The following is a 16,621-nucleotide window of genomic DNA, read 5'->3' as shown; positions in this document are numbered from 1 at the left end:
GAGTGGAGCTTTGGCACGTTTGGTTTATGTGAATGGTAAACGTGAATAATTTGATGTTAATGAAAATAAATTCTATTACAATCTTTGTGAAATCCATTTAATTATTTGATGGGCTAAAACTATAGACAGCTACATGACAACACTACAAGCCATCACTCTTATATTCCACAGCTGTCTCTTTCTAAACTTCAGTGATGGCTCAAGTCCAATTCATTTTTAGGTGCTGCATGTTTATATAAGTCTATGAAGTTGCACATCCTCCTGTTTTGCTGATTTTCAGATCCACACAAGTTTTGTTGTTTTATGGTGTTTATGGTGTTTCTATTTGCTACATAAGTTCATGATAGCTCAACCTTTAAGTTTTTATTGCCATTATTTTTTTCTATTATAATGTTACATCCAAATTCCAGTGTATTCTATCGCCAAGATAGCCAGCCAAGTTGCATAGCCAGATAAATCTATCACCCCTGAATAAAATCAAGCATGTCTTTATACCCATTTCATAAGAAATACTCATATGAATTGCCATTTATTTCTTTTGCTAAATGCAAATGGCCCAATGCACTCAAAAAACACAAATTTGCATCTAGATACCTAATGGTGATAGATTAATGTTGCCAATCAGATACTCATTTCAGCACAAATTATTAAAGTTAAATGTCTTCTCATAAAATCTATTTCATGTCCTTCCTCCTCAGTTAATTTTATTAGTTTAAAGGCTTTACTGTGGCATGCATCTGTCAGAAAATAATAAGACAGAGGTAGCTCTGTAGTTAAGTATGTGATTAGTAATAGAAAGGTTGCCAGTTCATGTCCCACCACTGTTGGGCCCCTGAGCAAGGCTGTTAACCCTCAATTGCTCAAGTTGTACTTAGCCATGATTGTAAGTTGCTTTGGATTCTGTGTGTTAAATCCTGTAAATGTAAAGCCTGACCACTCAATTTAAGATGTAATTAAGCTATTACGACAGATAGGTTTTAATGACAGCTAATTTTAATTACATTTCCATGATATCAGTGCTGATAGCTATATGTAGTCAAATAAACAGAATGATGCTCTTGTTTTCTTCACACTCATCAGAGATGTAGGACAAATTTTGTAATTTGTACCTATCGCATTACACTATGATTTACACTCTGTAAATCATAATTTATATACATAATATATGCATTCTAAAACAATGTTGCAGTTTGTATCTGTAAATCAGTAACAGCTCATAATGTATTTTTGAAGGTACCAGTTCTGCTCTATGAACATGTAATTACCAAACAAAGTTCATGAAACAGACCAGTGCTATTAGGAGACAGTGTAGGCTTCTCTCAGAACATGCACCTGATAGTCTAACCAAACTAAAATGGCTTGTGGCATTTGTGTTTGGAGTAAGATTTGGATTAGGATCAATATTACAGCTAAGATTAGGACATAGCGATTTCCTTCTGTCCTGCATTTGTTTCCCTATTCTGTCTGAGAAGGTTTATTAATTTACTATAGGTCAGCAGTAATGTGGGTGTTTGTGTGTGAAACAGATTTTACTGTAGAAAATGAAGGCACATTAAAGCTGATACTCCTTTATATGAATCTGTAACCAACCAACTGTTTGCGTGTGTTTAGCTGTCTGCTGTATGGGATTAGAAGTGTCACAGTGGTGAGGGCTTGCTCTTATGTCTTAACCAGGTTTGAGGTGGAGAGTGTATCACTGAGATCTGCTTCATTGCTTCTACACATCTCCCAAAACACACACACACACACACACACACACACACACACACACACACACACACACACACACACACACACACACACACACACACACACATACACTAATGCACTAATGACAGATACATGTGAGAATTTTGAAGGGAGGCAAAGGTCTGTAGGATCATAATAGTAAGAGCATGTGTAACTGCATGTGTGTGTGCTCATAAGTATGTGTCTGTGTGAGCATGTCTGACATGTGCATGCATGTATGCTATTTCAGTATTTCAGGTATGAGTGTGTTAAAGCAAACATAAACATGTTGGTGTGTATGTGAGTGTGAAAGCATGTGTTTGTGTGGATGAGAGCAAGTGTATGTGTGTCAGACACAGGCTCTCTTGGCATGCAGCATCTCAATGAGCAGGTTGTTGCAAGGTACTTCTCCACTCAGGTGTTTGAAGCATAGGTAATCCTCAGCCTGCACGCTCAGTGCGCGTACCTCGGGCAGACGCAGCAGCAGCTGACTGAAGCGGTCCATGTGCTGCGGATACACACACAACGTGTACTCCAAGAGTGCTCCGCTCACTTGCTCGTACACACTCTCCACATAGACCTGGTTCTCCAGCAGCTTCACATCTATGAGGAGGAGCAGATAAAGGAAATGGAAATATAAGAGAAAGAGAATAGGGTGGATAGGTAAAGAATGAGAGAAAAATTAGAGATGAGAGAGACAGAGAGAGAGAGGGGGAGAGAGAGGGAGAGAAGGTATGGTGATAGAATTCTGATATTTTAAGAAAGAGCAGAAAGTGGATACTTAAGCACTCATACAAATATAACCCCCCATCCCCCCACACACACACACAGCCACACATATGTAACCCTCCCAACACACACACAACCACACATATGTAAACCCACACTGACACACACACACACACACACACACACACAAACCCACACTGACACACACACACACACACACACACACACACACACACACACACACACACACACACACACACACACACACAACCACACATTTAAATACTTTATTTGGATTTACAAGTAAGATAAAATCATAACAATAATCTGAATAGTTGTTCAGAATCATTATGTTACTGAAACTCCTGCAGACAGTTTATGTCATAATCAACTCTTTTCTGCATTTACTATGGCAGTTCTGATGATTCAGTTTTCCTTCTTAGCACAGATGTAATCTTGCCTACACACACACATTTATGTAGACCCACACTGACACACACACACACACACACACACATACACACACACACACACACACACACACACACACACACAGACATGGCCATGCTGCACAGGTCCTTAAGCACTCATTACAGAAAGCAGCCTTTGTTGGCTTTAGACTGGCACTAAATTGCTCTCACTTAAGGGTATGTGAGGGATAAAGAGCCATTTTCTCTGACTGGAACTTTAAGAGCGAGATAGAGCAGCATCCACACACACCAACATGAGGTCAGTCCATTAAACCTCTATTGAACATGAATCTGGCAAAGGTGTGTGTGTTTGAGAGAGAGAGGGAGAGACAGAAAGAGAGAGAAAGACATCCTGTCTGTATGCTATTGTAAACAGGGCTGAATTAAAGACCTTTATTTTTAATTAAGCCCATTTGAAGCCCATTACAGCTTTGCTAACGACACACCAAACAGCTCAGCGCCCTGACACATTCATTTGCACACACAGGGACAAGCAGCCAATATCACCGTGTCCTCGTTAGATGCAGACGAAATCAATTCAATATGCATCTTTTGACAAATTAATTAGCCTGGGTCAAATCTCACACTAAGAGAAACACAGCAGCTCTGAATGCAGGGAAGTGTAGAGGCCGAGGATGTGCCACTCGCATGTTTGCATGTTAAAAAAGTACAAAAACACCTTAAATATCTTATTTACAAATCTGTTCACAGCTTTATCTATAAGACCTGTCAGAAAATGCCTTCTGATATATTTATTCTTAATCATTTGCATCAAAGCCTGCATAGTGACCTATAAAATCATGCTCTGACAGGTTTCTTTTTTATTGTCACTTATTCATCCATACCAAATCCATAAACTAATATTTACTTTAGCTTTAACTCCACAACTTACCATTTATTCTATTCTTAATTCAACTCTAACTAATTTCCATCAGCATTCTATCCCTGAAACAAAGCCAAAGGAAGAGTGTAATCATAAACCTAGCCATAACAAAAGAGTACCAGGGGTTGAGGTGGGGCCTTCTATAAGACTTAGGCATGACCCAACCCCAGTGAAGGAAAAAAAAAGGCTTTGTGATCTGATACTTTTCAAAAGTTTCTCTCTATTTAAATATAATTCTCAAAATGAAAATGACAAAACCCAATCCTTTACACTCAGCAAGACTGTGTGAGGTACGTTTTTAGAGCTGCATATTACCAGATATAAATGTCAGTATATTTGTACCTGGAACTGTCCCTTGATGCAAACACTGTCATATTTCTCTAAGTGAGATACAGAATGAGTGAACATAATAAATAATGGAGCCTACAAAATGCAAAATATGAAACACAAAGGTTTACCACATATATTAGACTCATTCCTTAAAATAGCATTAGTATTCAAAGTATTCATCCCCACATGAATGAATAGAATAAAATGCAAGCACTTTGAAAGTACAAAATCCTCAACTATCATATTTTCAAACCCAAACCTTATCCCAAACTTGATATAGTTCTACATTTATAACCAACCAAATGATCTAATCTTATCCATAACACAAGTCCAATTCAATTATAAGAACATTAAAATCTAACCCAGATCCCCAGTCTAACCCTAACCCAAATTTACACTCTAACCAGAACTAAAACTCTAAGTCTAACCCTAACCCAGATCCCCAGTCTAAACCTCACCCAAATCTTCAGTCTAACTGTAACCCAAATCTCCAGTTTAATGCTACCCCAAATCCTCAATCTAATACTAATGCAAATCCCCAGTTTAATACTAATCCAAATCTCCAGTATAATGCAAACCCAAATCTCCAGTCTAACCCTAACCTAATTCCCCAGTTTAACCCTAACCCAAATACCCAGTGTAACACTAACACAACTCCACAATTTAAACCTAACACAAATCTTCAGTCTAACTCTAACTCACACCCACACTTTTTTTCCACATATTTTCAGTCTCCTGCTGGTACACAGCATATACATGCATTAGATAGTTTACCCTTTTTTTCAGACCTGCTGTTAACACAGTTTCAAAAATAAACTGGATGACATCATTGGCCCATCAGAAGAAGTAAGTCAGTATTGCCTAGATATCTTTTTTTTTCTTTTCTTTTTTTCTTTTGTGTGTGTGTGTGTGTGTGTGTGTGTGTGTGTGTGTGTGTGTGTGTGTGTGTGTGTGTGTGAATGTTATCTCACCAGGGTTAAACAGAATGAGGTATTTGAAGCAGGCAATCTCTCTGTGGTCTAGCTGTAGCTCCCGCAGACGCTGTGCTAGTTCTTGTGCTCCTCGCGCCAGCTCCCCCAGAGTCACACCAGCCTGAGATAGCAGAGAGGCCAATTCCACCTAACACACACACACACACACACACACACACAAACACAAGATCACATACATGCATACACAGATATATACTCACACTCCTACACCCCCCAAAACACACAACACATACCCAAATCGCCACACAGTTAGTGTGTGTTCATCTTTATTTTATGTACATTTTTGAATGTTTATCTGTACCTCCTGCCCAGTGATGAGCAATATAGTGTCCTGTTTCCCATGATGCACCTGTCTAGAGATGTAATCAAGCACCAGTAGCTCACTCCAACAGTGGTGGAGTAATTTCATCTGATCACCCACCTGAGAGTCAGACAGTGAGTGTTAAAGAAAGAGAAAAAGAGAAAAAAGGATATGGGAGGAAGGAAGAGAGAGAAAAAGTGTAAAAGAGGAACAATATAAATGTGTGTAGAGGTTTACTGACATTGTGACACTGATTAATTCACATACATACACAAACATATTTTACTTGGCAAGACAAGACCTGGGAAATTAAAACATGGTACACTGACATCGTGCTTCTCTCTCCTTCTGTTGTGATCATATTTGTTATGTCAATGTTTGTTGTATGAATGTATTGCTGTTATGTGAGTGTTTGTTGTGTGAATATACTGCTGTTGTGTGAGTGTATGCTGTTATGTGTTTGTTGTGTGAGTGCATTGCTATTATTTGAATGTTTTGTGAGTATATTGCTGTGTGAGTATTTGAGTGTTATGAGAGTCTTTCACTGTGATTGAATTGCTGTTGAGTTAGTATTTGAGTGTTATGTGTGTTTGACTGTGTTGAGGGTATTGCTGTTACAACGGGTGAAATAAGTATTGAACACGTCACCAATTTTCTGAGTAACTATATTTCTAAAGGTGCTATTGACATGAAATTCTCACTAGATGTTGGTAACAACCCATCCAGTCTACACATGCAAAGAAATCAAACCATAGATGTCCATAAATTAAGTTATGTGTAATAATGAAAAATGACACATGGAAAAAATATTGAACACATGAAGAAAGAGAGGTGCAAAAAGCCATGGAAAGTCATGACACCAGCTGAAATCTATCAATCTATCAAGCAATCCTGCCACTTAGTGCATATTAATATCAGCTGCTTCAGCTGATGGCCTATAAAAAGGTGTCTCATTACCAAGGTGCCACACAAGACACATCTTGTGATGGGTAAAACCTGTGAGCGCTCTCAAGAACTTCACAACCTTATTGTTGCAAAACATAGTGATGCCATTTGGTTACAGAAGAATTTCTAAACTACTGAAGGTTCCAGTGAGCACTGTTGGGGCCATAAGCTGGAAATGGAAAGAACATCATTTCACCATAAACTGGCCACGACCAGGTGCTGCCCGCAAGATTTCAGACAGATGAGTGAAAAGAATTATCAGAGGAGTTGTCCAAGAGCCAAGGACCACCTGTGGAGAGCTACAGAAAGACCTGGAATCAGCAGATACAATTGTTTCAAAGAAAACAATAAGTACTGCACTCAACCTCCATCGCCTGTATGCACGCTCACCACGCAAGACTCCATTGCTGAAGAAAAAGCATGTTAAAGTGCATTTAAAGATTGCTCAACAACATTTAGACAAGCCTGTGAAATACTGGGAGAATATAGTCTGGTGAGATGAGACCAAAACCGAACTCTTTGGATGCCATAAAACACACCATGTTTGGAGGTCAAAAAGCACTGCATATCACCCCAAAAACACCATATCAACAGTAAAGTTTGAAGGTGGAAACATCCTGGTGTGGGGCTGTTTTTCAGCATACAACACTGGCATGCTTCATATAATTGAAGGAAGGATGACTGGACAAATGTACCGAGACATTCTTGATAAAAATTTGCGACCATCTACCAGGATGATGAAGATGAAATGAGGGTGGACATTTCAGCAAGACAATGATCCCAAACACACAGCCAAGGAAACTCTCAATTGGTTTCAGAGAAAGAAAATAAAGCTGCAAGAATGGCTCAGCCAATCACCTGACCTGAATCCAATTGAAAATCTATGGAAGAAACTAAAGCTCAGAGTTCATAGAAGGAGCCCATGGAATCTTCAGGATTTGAAGTGTGTTTGTGTGGAAGAATTGGCCAAAATCACACATGAGCAACGCACGCGACTAGTTACTCCATACAGGCGGCGTCTTGAAGCTGTCATCACCAACAAAGGCTTTTGTACGAAGTATTAAATACATTTCGGTAAGTGTGTTCAATACTTTTTCCTTGTGCCATTTCTCATTATTACACACAACTTCATTTATGGACATCTATGGTTTGATTTCTTTGCATGTGTGGACTGGATGGGTTGTTACCGACAATGAGAATTTCATGTCAATAGCACCTTTAGAAATATATTTACTTAGAAATTGTTGACGTGTTAAATACTTTTTTCACCCACTGTATGTGGGTGTTGTATGTATTTGACTTTTATGTGTTTGAATGTTTTGTGAGTATTTGAGTGTATTACTGTTTGTGATTGTATTACTCTTATGTGAGTGTTTGAAAGTTGTTTATTTGATGGTTGTATGTGTATTGCTGTTGTGTGAGTATTTGACTCTTATGTGAGTGTTTGACTTGTGTGTGTGTTCCTTTCAAGTCACTCTGAAAGGAGTTAAGATGTGATGTGGTTTAGTGCCTCTGCACTCCTGAATACACATAATGGAAATACATATAATGGCAGTAGGAATGGAGCTGTGATTAGTGGTGTGTGTGCATAGAAAAGAGAGCAGTTAGAAACATCACTGTTAGACTGACAGACAATAGAATGTGCTCCTGTTGCCATGACGAAAGAAGGCTCACAGTGATAGAAGCCTGAGTCAGTCTGTTGCCGTAGATACAAAGGTGATACACACATACACAAACACACATGCACAGTCACATACACGCATACAACATTAAAATGAGCTGTGGTCTCATATGATATTACATATAGCATTACAATGAGCTACAACTGTTTTGGACTGTTTTATCTCCACTTTCATCTGGTGTTTTAACTCATTAATATGTTAACTTGTTTCATTAAATAACTTAACTAGATAAGTGATAATTATTATTATTAACATTATTAAAAAATGTATACTATTGTTTATTTACTTTTTTAAGTACTTATTGTGTAGATTGTAAATCATTTATAATAATTCACCATATAATATTCACCATTGTGAATATTAATATGATAATCAAGGTATTATAATTCCATGTAATATAAACTGCAAACAGATGTACTGTAATTGTCTATTAGTAGTATATGTTCATATGTCTCTCACAGTGTACAGCAGAGCAGGAAAATAAGTGAACAATTGATACTGACACAAAACCTGAACCTATTGGATGCAAAAGTAAAGCATGGCTTTTCCAGGCCTTATTCAGCAATGTGGCAACATTCTGTTTTATTAATAGTTTTGTTTTAATGTTTTAACACTGTGATTTATTGTGAAAACCCTTGCCATTAACTGTGGCATGGATCTACAGCCTGTGAAAAGCATCGTACAGGGACCTCATGGAAGTAGAAAGATGATCATGTTTTGGTGGTTCTGTCCCAAAGAGCAAGATAATGGATATAGGCAGAGAAATAAATATTTCTAAGGAGAAACTACAACTAGCTCATCTAATGACTTGGAAATGATTGTTCCAAATGGGTAATTGCCTGTCACAAAGCTGAAAAACAAAGAGAATTAAATAGTATTAAACAAAAGACTGATTATTAAGATCTTTTGACTGTAATATTTGGTAGACACATGGGTTTTAAGTGCTTCACATATACACTAGATACAACTTAGATACACATGAGAGATATCTTCTTATATTATTATGTTGGACACTTGTTCCATTTAGGATATGTTTTTATTTTCCCCTCTGGGTTCTTGTTTTTTATAGATCTTAGTGGTTTAGCATTTCATTCTAATTGTAAATGTAAAAGTGTTTACATCTTTTATTTGGAGAGCTTTTATTGGTATTATCCACATCTTTTTTTTTTTTTTTTTGCACAAAAAGCAAGAAAGCATTGTTAACACTAAATATGCAACAGTTATAACTATCCAGCAATAACCTGTTTTGTTGTTTTAAAAATTTTCTTTCTCTATTACCGCCATTATAAAACACTAGTACTTGTCATAGCCAGATGTGTTCTCAGGGCCTTCCAATCACAGGACAGTGACACAACTAGGAGCTGTATAGCTGACAGTCCTTTAAGAGATTTCAGATGTTTGATAAGAAATTGGAGCCACTCTGTGAGGGAGAAGGAGTCATGTGGCTTTTACATTTGATTTTGGATCCAGTTGAGATATGTGAGAATAGTTTGTTAGTAAAGGTCTAAGAGACAGTCATCTAAAGAGCCCAAAATACACTTATATATGCAGGGTAAATAAACTAATGCCTCACATCCGGAATGTCTGTATGTGTGTGAAACTTAATATCCGTGCCTTTGTGTATTAGCCCACCTGTCCAGGTGTGACAATAGAAGGTGGAAAAAGCCCATCAGCACAGTGGGAGTTATTAAGGCAGCATTCATGTCCTCAGCTTTGTGTCTGGCTACTCCTCAGTTCCACTCCCATTGCACAACATAGCTGGCACAACCAAAGAGAGCTGAACATATCTGGACTGACCGAGGCACACACTGCAGAGTGTACTGAGTGCAGAGCGGATGAACACAGCCTTCCTGAACATGGATGAACTCAACACAGAGGGACTCGTGTTTTGGAGGGTGCCAAAGGGGAAGGTAAAGCACGAGAAAGGAGGGATGGAGTGATGACTCAGATGACAGAAGGAGAGGGGGCGTGTTTGGTCTATTCCAGGTGGCAGATGTGTGTCTGTGTCCCTATGTGTGTAAAACTGAGAGAGCGAAAGATAGAGGGAGAGAGAGAAAACCAAGTAACTAAATAGAATAAAAGACTGTTTGTGAATTACTGTATACTGTAGTCTAGCGAGATATTACTTTCCATGCAGGAAAAAAAGAGACATAGAGCTTGAAAAATGAATCTGACTTAAAATCAGATAATATATAAGAATTATAAGAATTTTAAATGTAGTGAAATTTCATTAAAGGTTCAGAATTATCTTGATGCATGATGAGATAAAGCCAATATGCTAGTTTAACAATTAACTGTAAAAGAAACTCTCACTGATTGAGTCACCTAACGCAGCCAAACAAAGAGCAGAAGGCAAAGAACAGAAGACAAAATGATTATGTATGAGACACCAAGGGGAGGCTTTGTGAATCATGCTTCAGACGATAAGATACTGTTTATAAAAAAGAGAAAAATATCAAATATACATGGTGAATATACATGATTCTGACCAGTGAAACTGATTAATTGGGTTGGTTTCTGGATGCATAAATTATAGTTTTTAATAGGCACAAACATGCACACACACACACTTTCCATGGTTGGGATTTGGGTTAAGGGTAAGATTATGGTAGGAATTCGTTTTAGGTTTACAGTTGGTGTTACGATTAACATCAGCATTATGAATGTTGATGAGGCCGGGATTAGAGGTAGTATCTGTTTTCCCATAACACTGTTATGTTAGAACTGAGGGCACTGCAGTTAGAACTGAGGGAATGTTATCCTGCTATGGAACCCAAATAGAGCAGATCTCTCTCTCTCTCTCTCTCTCTCTCTCTCTCTCTCACTCAAACACACACACACACACACACACACACACACACACACACACACACACACACACATGTTTGTAACTCACATTCCAGTCTTATCTCAGACTGGAATGCTTCATCATGCAAACACACACACACACACACAAACACACACACTTTGCTGAAATGACTGTCTCAATTATATTCCAGTTTCTACACTTTCTGTTTCTTTACAAGACTGCATTTTCCAACAGTGATTTGTCTTTTTTACCATATCAAGCATCTCTGTCACACTCACTTATTTTTACAATTACCTGTTATACTGTGTAAGGTGTGTGTGTGTGTGTGTGTGTGTGTGTGTGTGTGTGTGTGTGTGTGTGTTTGTGTGTGAGACTCATGAGCAGTGCGTTATTAATGTAGTATTGCTTGTATGGAAACAGTTTTACCAGAAAACAGCAATAAATATTCTGCAGAAGTAGATGTAAAACAGAAGGTGTTTCCTGTAAGACACACACAACCTGCTAACATTCCAGGAGCCCTGCTGGAGCTCACAGGTCATCATAATAATGTACACAAACATCTACATCCAAATAACATAAAAATCTATACCCAAATTACATACATATCTATACCCAATAATGTACATAAAGATCTATACCCAAATTACATAAAGATATATACCCATTTTCCATAAAGTTCTATACCCAATAATGCACATAAAGACATATACACACATTACATAAAGATCTATACCCAAATTGCAGCTGAAAAGAACACTTGAAGTAGATTAAATTTTAGATATCATTTTAAAAAAGCTTAATGAATTTTACTGGCTCACTCAGTCTGCTGGACCACTCAGAGAGTGTGATATCCTTGCATCTTTACAAAGCCATTTTGACTGTCACAAAAAAAAAAGTTAATAATTAATTTAATTTAAAAAAAAAATCAATACTGCAGTCATTGAAATCTGATGTCATAGCCTCATGCAAGAGACCATTCTGCAATGAGAATGTCAAAACTGACCAGTGAGAGTAATTTCATTTTTGGTACTGCAATATTTTATACAATGCAATATGTATGAACCAATTATTTACACATGGGACTGACTTATATAACCTACATACATGTTCACATGCATACATATGCAAGTATACACTATTTCTGTCTTCCATGCATATACACCCATAAAATAAAGTGCTGAGTGAAGCTCGAGCATTGTCTCCACATTGTTTACTTATGTCAGCGTTATTTCATCATGTCACTCTGCTCCACCACACCGCCTCATTGAGTGTGCACATTTCTGTTTGAGTGTGTATGTGTGTATTTCTGTCTAAGTGTGTGTGGGGTTGGTTGTTTATCAGGGCTGTAATCTTCACTTCACCTATGTAATCCATTGCTTCCCATTATGCTATCTATTCCACTGGGGCTAGTAGTTTTAATACTACTGTTAGTGTTGAGTTTAGTGTCGGCATTACAGTCATGTTGATGTCAGTGCTGGAAATGGTGCTGAACTAGTGTTAGCACTGGGATCTATGATGTATTGGTAGTAGAAACAGTGTTCGGGTGCTGTTAGTGTTTGGAAAGTGTCACAGCTGGGGTCAGTGTTAATGTTGGTGTGGTGTTAGCATTTTTTAAACTACCCTCTAAATACTAAATCATTTTTCTGCATTTCAACCCCTCATTTGACACAAATTCTCTCATACCTCTCTTGCGCCAATGCATCCTCATGTCCTCCCATACTCCATTCCCCATTCCCGCCTCGTATCCTACCATATCCTATTCCCCCACTTCTCCCTCACATACCCCACTCCTTCCTCACATACCCCAGTCCACCTTATACCCTTATATATCCCATGTCTAACTCACCTTGAGTTCTTTGAAGAAAATGCAGCTCCTTGCCCACTCTACAATGGAGAACAGTGTCTGGTCTGCGATGTGGCACATCAAGCCGAATGTGGAGAGTAGTTGGGGTTTGGTGCTGAGGGAGCCCTGCTCCTGCTGCAGGTGAGCCACATGAGTGCTGATCTTACTGCGCACCTGCAGCTCATCCTGTTCACAGCGCACTAACTCCAGCACCAGTGCTGGCACTGCCAGGCCTACAGGAGGTGCTGGTGAACTTACAGTCTGTGTCTGCTCAACATATGCATATCCCACAGTGGAGTCAGGTGAGCTGGCGCTGGCGTAGTGGTCCGGGAACTCAGATTTGATGGTGCGGCTGGACAAGGATGGGTAAGGGTACTGTGAGGGCAGTGGGCCATGTGAGGGTGTGGGCATGCAGCCAGCTGGGTACAGGCTCCTCTCATAGTCAGCAGGTGTGGCGGAAGAGGGCATGTTTGGGAGGGTGCTTTTCGGGGTGGACACAGGTGGCAGGTTTGGCAGTGAACTACTAAAGCTGTAGTCTGTGTGGGCAGGTGACACGATAGGGGGTGTGGCCTCCATCTTTAGCCCACTGGCCCGGATTAAAGCTTTCTTCTGCTGCTTTAGAGCCCGATCTCTTTTATACATGGGCCCAAACTTGTTTCGCCCGCCCCTCATCCGGTCAGCACGAACCGCTGAAGACAAAAAGGAACAAACACTGCTGAATATTACCCAGACCTTTCATCCCCAAATTTAATTTTTGAGCAGCACAGTTTCATTCTAATGGTGGAAAATCTTATCGGATATGGGGATAAGGTTGGACATCATAACATACCTCATTTCTCCCAATCCTCAAGATCCAGTACCCAATATGTTATTATATTTAGACTCTCACTGATTTAATAATAGTTACATATTTCTGCACTTAATCTGTTAAATCAGTTGCAAAGGCAAATACAAATTACAGGCTTCCATCAAATAAATATTTATTTAGATGAAAAGTGTCTTGTTAGCCATTTTAAGTCCATCCATTAACTCACACATTGCTAAAATGAACCTTCTTGCTTTGCTCATCTGGCACAGATTAAAATAGACTTCTCCATGAATGAATTGTTAACCTTGATCCATGAAACTCGTGGGCCAGTAACATGAAGGTGACTTGCAGTAATAACAACCTTGCAAAGGCACTGCTGATAATTTCTGTTTATTTACTTACATAGTTACTTGTTTCATCAAGGTCCGTTAAAAGAAATTAGGCCACCCAGCAAACTCAAATCTACTCTATGTAACAAAATGATTCATAGAATGAATCCGTAAGTTGTAATTTGTCAGTAATAAATTAAAATGGGTATATTATCAAATAATAATACTCATTATTATTATTATTATTATTATTATTATTATTATTATTATTATTATTATTATTATTATTATTATTATTATTTCTGTTTGCATTTTAAAAACGTCATTTTATAATTTAAAGAAATTAGCCGGTTTATTTATGAGCTTTGAGCAGGCAACAATAGTTACAGAAGTAAAAATCCTCTTCTCTTTCAGTAAAATGGCAACGACTGGGAAGCTATATTATTGTTATACAAAATCAAGAGTCTGAATCAGACAACGGTTTTAAGTTGATATTTTATTTTAGTACATTTTAATCTTAATGGTTGTATTAGCTTGTATAGTTTGTTAGTCTGTTTATAGTTAAACAGTTAAATTAATCTCAGTTGTCGTTGTTTACTTACATAGTTACTTGTTTCATCAAGGTCCGTTAAAAGATGGTTGTATTAATGGTTGTATTAGCTTGTATAGTTTGTTAGCCTGTTTATAGTTAAACAGTTAAATTAATCTCAGTTATCGTTATTTTATTGCGCAATTTAATTTCGCAACAATGAATATTTCCTGCTTACCTTCAAGTCGCATGCCGACGTTGAGGCATTTCTGGAAGCGGCAGAACGGGCAGCGTTTCCGCTGCGTCTTATCAATTTTACAGTCCTGACTTTCCGCGCAGGTATACCTCTTATTGTTCTGCACAGTCCTCTTAAAGAAGCCCTTTAGAAAAAACACCCAAGATCTGTCGCGTAACAAATACAAATCTAACATTTTTCTTTTTTTCTGGCAGAATATTTACAGCGCACAGAAAAAATCGAAATACTAAATCCTGGAAACTTGTTGCTTCCGCATCAGAGGCTAATGCATCAAATGAAATACTTTCTCGATTATTTACAACAGATGGTGGTTCATAAAGGAAAGAATAAGAGAGAGAGAGAGAGAGAGAGAGAGAGAGAGAGAGAGAGAGAGAGAGAGAGAGAGAGAGAGAGAGAGAAATGCATGTTTGTACCTTGCAGCTTTCGCACGTAAGCAAGCCATAGTGGTACCCTGACACTTTGTCCCCGCACACCGGACACAACTCCTCCAAATCCACATCATAGCTGTATTCCATCCCGGTCCGCCGCGCGCCTCTTAACACGTAATTATGATCTCACATCAGAATAATGCGATCATATATAATTTTTCTGCTATCAACGTTAACAGAAACAAGTTACAATTAATAACGATAAGGTGTTGAACCTTAACATTGTTTTCCTTGGCCTATTATTTAGTTCAATCAATCTGAAAATATGCGGCCCTTTAATTATCAACAAACAAAGCGTCAAATTTGTTTTAATGAAAAGCGCAAGACATCTAATGTTTTTATTCTGATGGTATTTTGCTTGTATAGTTTTAGTGTGTTATAAGTAGTTTAATATGTCATTTAAATTGTTTCAGTTGCTATTTTAATTAACGATTCCCGAAAATAATTGTGTAATAACTCGTTAAACCTTTCTTTCGTTAAATATTTCTTCCACTTGGACTGTTTAAATAGTACACGCTATATTTCTTCATTACCCTAAATAAACTCGGTAAGCGTTTCATGTACTATGTTAAACAGTCCAGCTGTTTGCTCAAATTAGCGTTACCTGGGCTCTTCGTCGCTCTGCTCCGCTGCTGAGACCAGAGGTAGCTATCCTGGCAGTAGGAAAACGCGCTCCCGGGCAAATGTCTCACAAACCCTGTTAGGGCTGGAACACTGTACTGTAGTACCGATCCAGAACGCCTGTCCGTTATATAGTGAGAACTGTAATATTGTCTCGTGTGGACAGTGCGGGAGACAGCTCTTGGTGCTTTGGCCTCATCCGCGCACGCTGCACCCCCAGAGTACGACATCCCTTCATATTAAACACACACACACACACACACACACACACACACACACACACACACACACACACACACACACACACAAAGAGTCAGTATCCGACACAGTAAATTGCTTATCTATAGCAGGTAAAGAGGATGGGGAGGGGCCATTCAGTCGCATATTAGCCCCTGAGTCCTCACTAACTTAATGAAGTAACAACAACGGTAGGTTACATTTAACAACAACAATAACAATAAATATTTTTGTAAATTCAAATTTAACTATAGTATTGCAAAAGTACAATATGCCTATAAATTTAGATAATTGTTGCTATAGTTAAATGTTCGCTGCCAAACTGTACAGGCAAATTTGAACTAGCTTACTGTCTTACTAAAGCGAATCAGAAAAAAAAAACAAAGAAACAAAAAACACATTAAAATAATAAAATCTACAGACAACACGTGTACAATGGATGAATTGCAACTTTGTAGAGTCTCTACACAGCTAGAATTGATAGGTTCTGCAGTGAGATATATATGAATAAATAATATTGGTGTTTTAACCGTTTATGCAAGTGTATATATCAGGCTATAGGCTATATAAAACAATAGCGGTTCCTCTACACTACTACTTTAACATATGCTTGCATAGTTTAAAAGATAAGCATAAGCACGAGCATCAAACAATGAATGAGTCTATATAGCATAGACTACTAATCAGTCCTCACTGCAGCG

The 16,621-nt window shown here is 38.2% G+C and overlaps 1 protein-coding gene across 1 annotated transcript; it reads right to left on the bottom strand.

The window, feature by feature from the left end:
* Positions 1 to 2,077: 2,077 nt before the first annotated feature.
* Positions 2,078 to 15,167, bottom strand: nr5a1b (nuclear receptor subfamily 5, group A, member 1b). The gene is made up of 6 exons (XM_035521509.1): positions 15,048 to 15,167; positions 14,617 to 14,758; positions 12,716 to 13,401; positions 5,434 to 5,553; positions 5,112 to 5,259; positions 2,078 to 2,331 (listed from the first exon to the last, which is right to left on the bottom strand). The coding sequence occupies exons 1-6, from the start codon at positions 15,147 to 15,149 to the stop codon at positions 2,078 to 2,080; spliced, it is 1,452 nt and encodes a 483-aa protein (XP_035377402.1). The 5' UTR covers positions 15,150 to 15,167.
* Positions 15,168 to 16,621: the final 1,454 nt, after the last annotated feature.

Source organism: Electrophorus electricus, chromosome 22, assembly GCF_013358815.1.
Source record: "Electrophorus electricus isolate fEleEle1 chromosome 22, fEleEle1.pri, whole genome shotgun sequence".
Taxonomy (NCBI): Eukaryota; Metazoa; Chordata; class Actinopteri; order Gymnotiformes; family Gymnotidae; genus Electrophorus; species Electrophorus electricus.
Note: the sequence above shows the minus strand (reverse complement) of the source record. Positions and strands in the feature narration are given on the sequence as shown.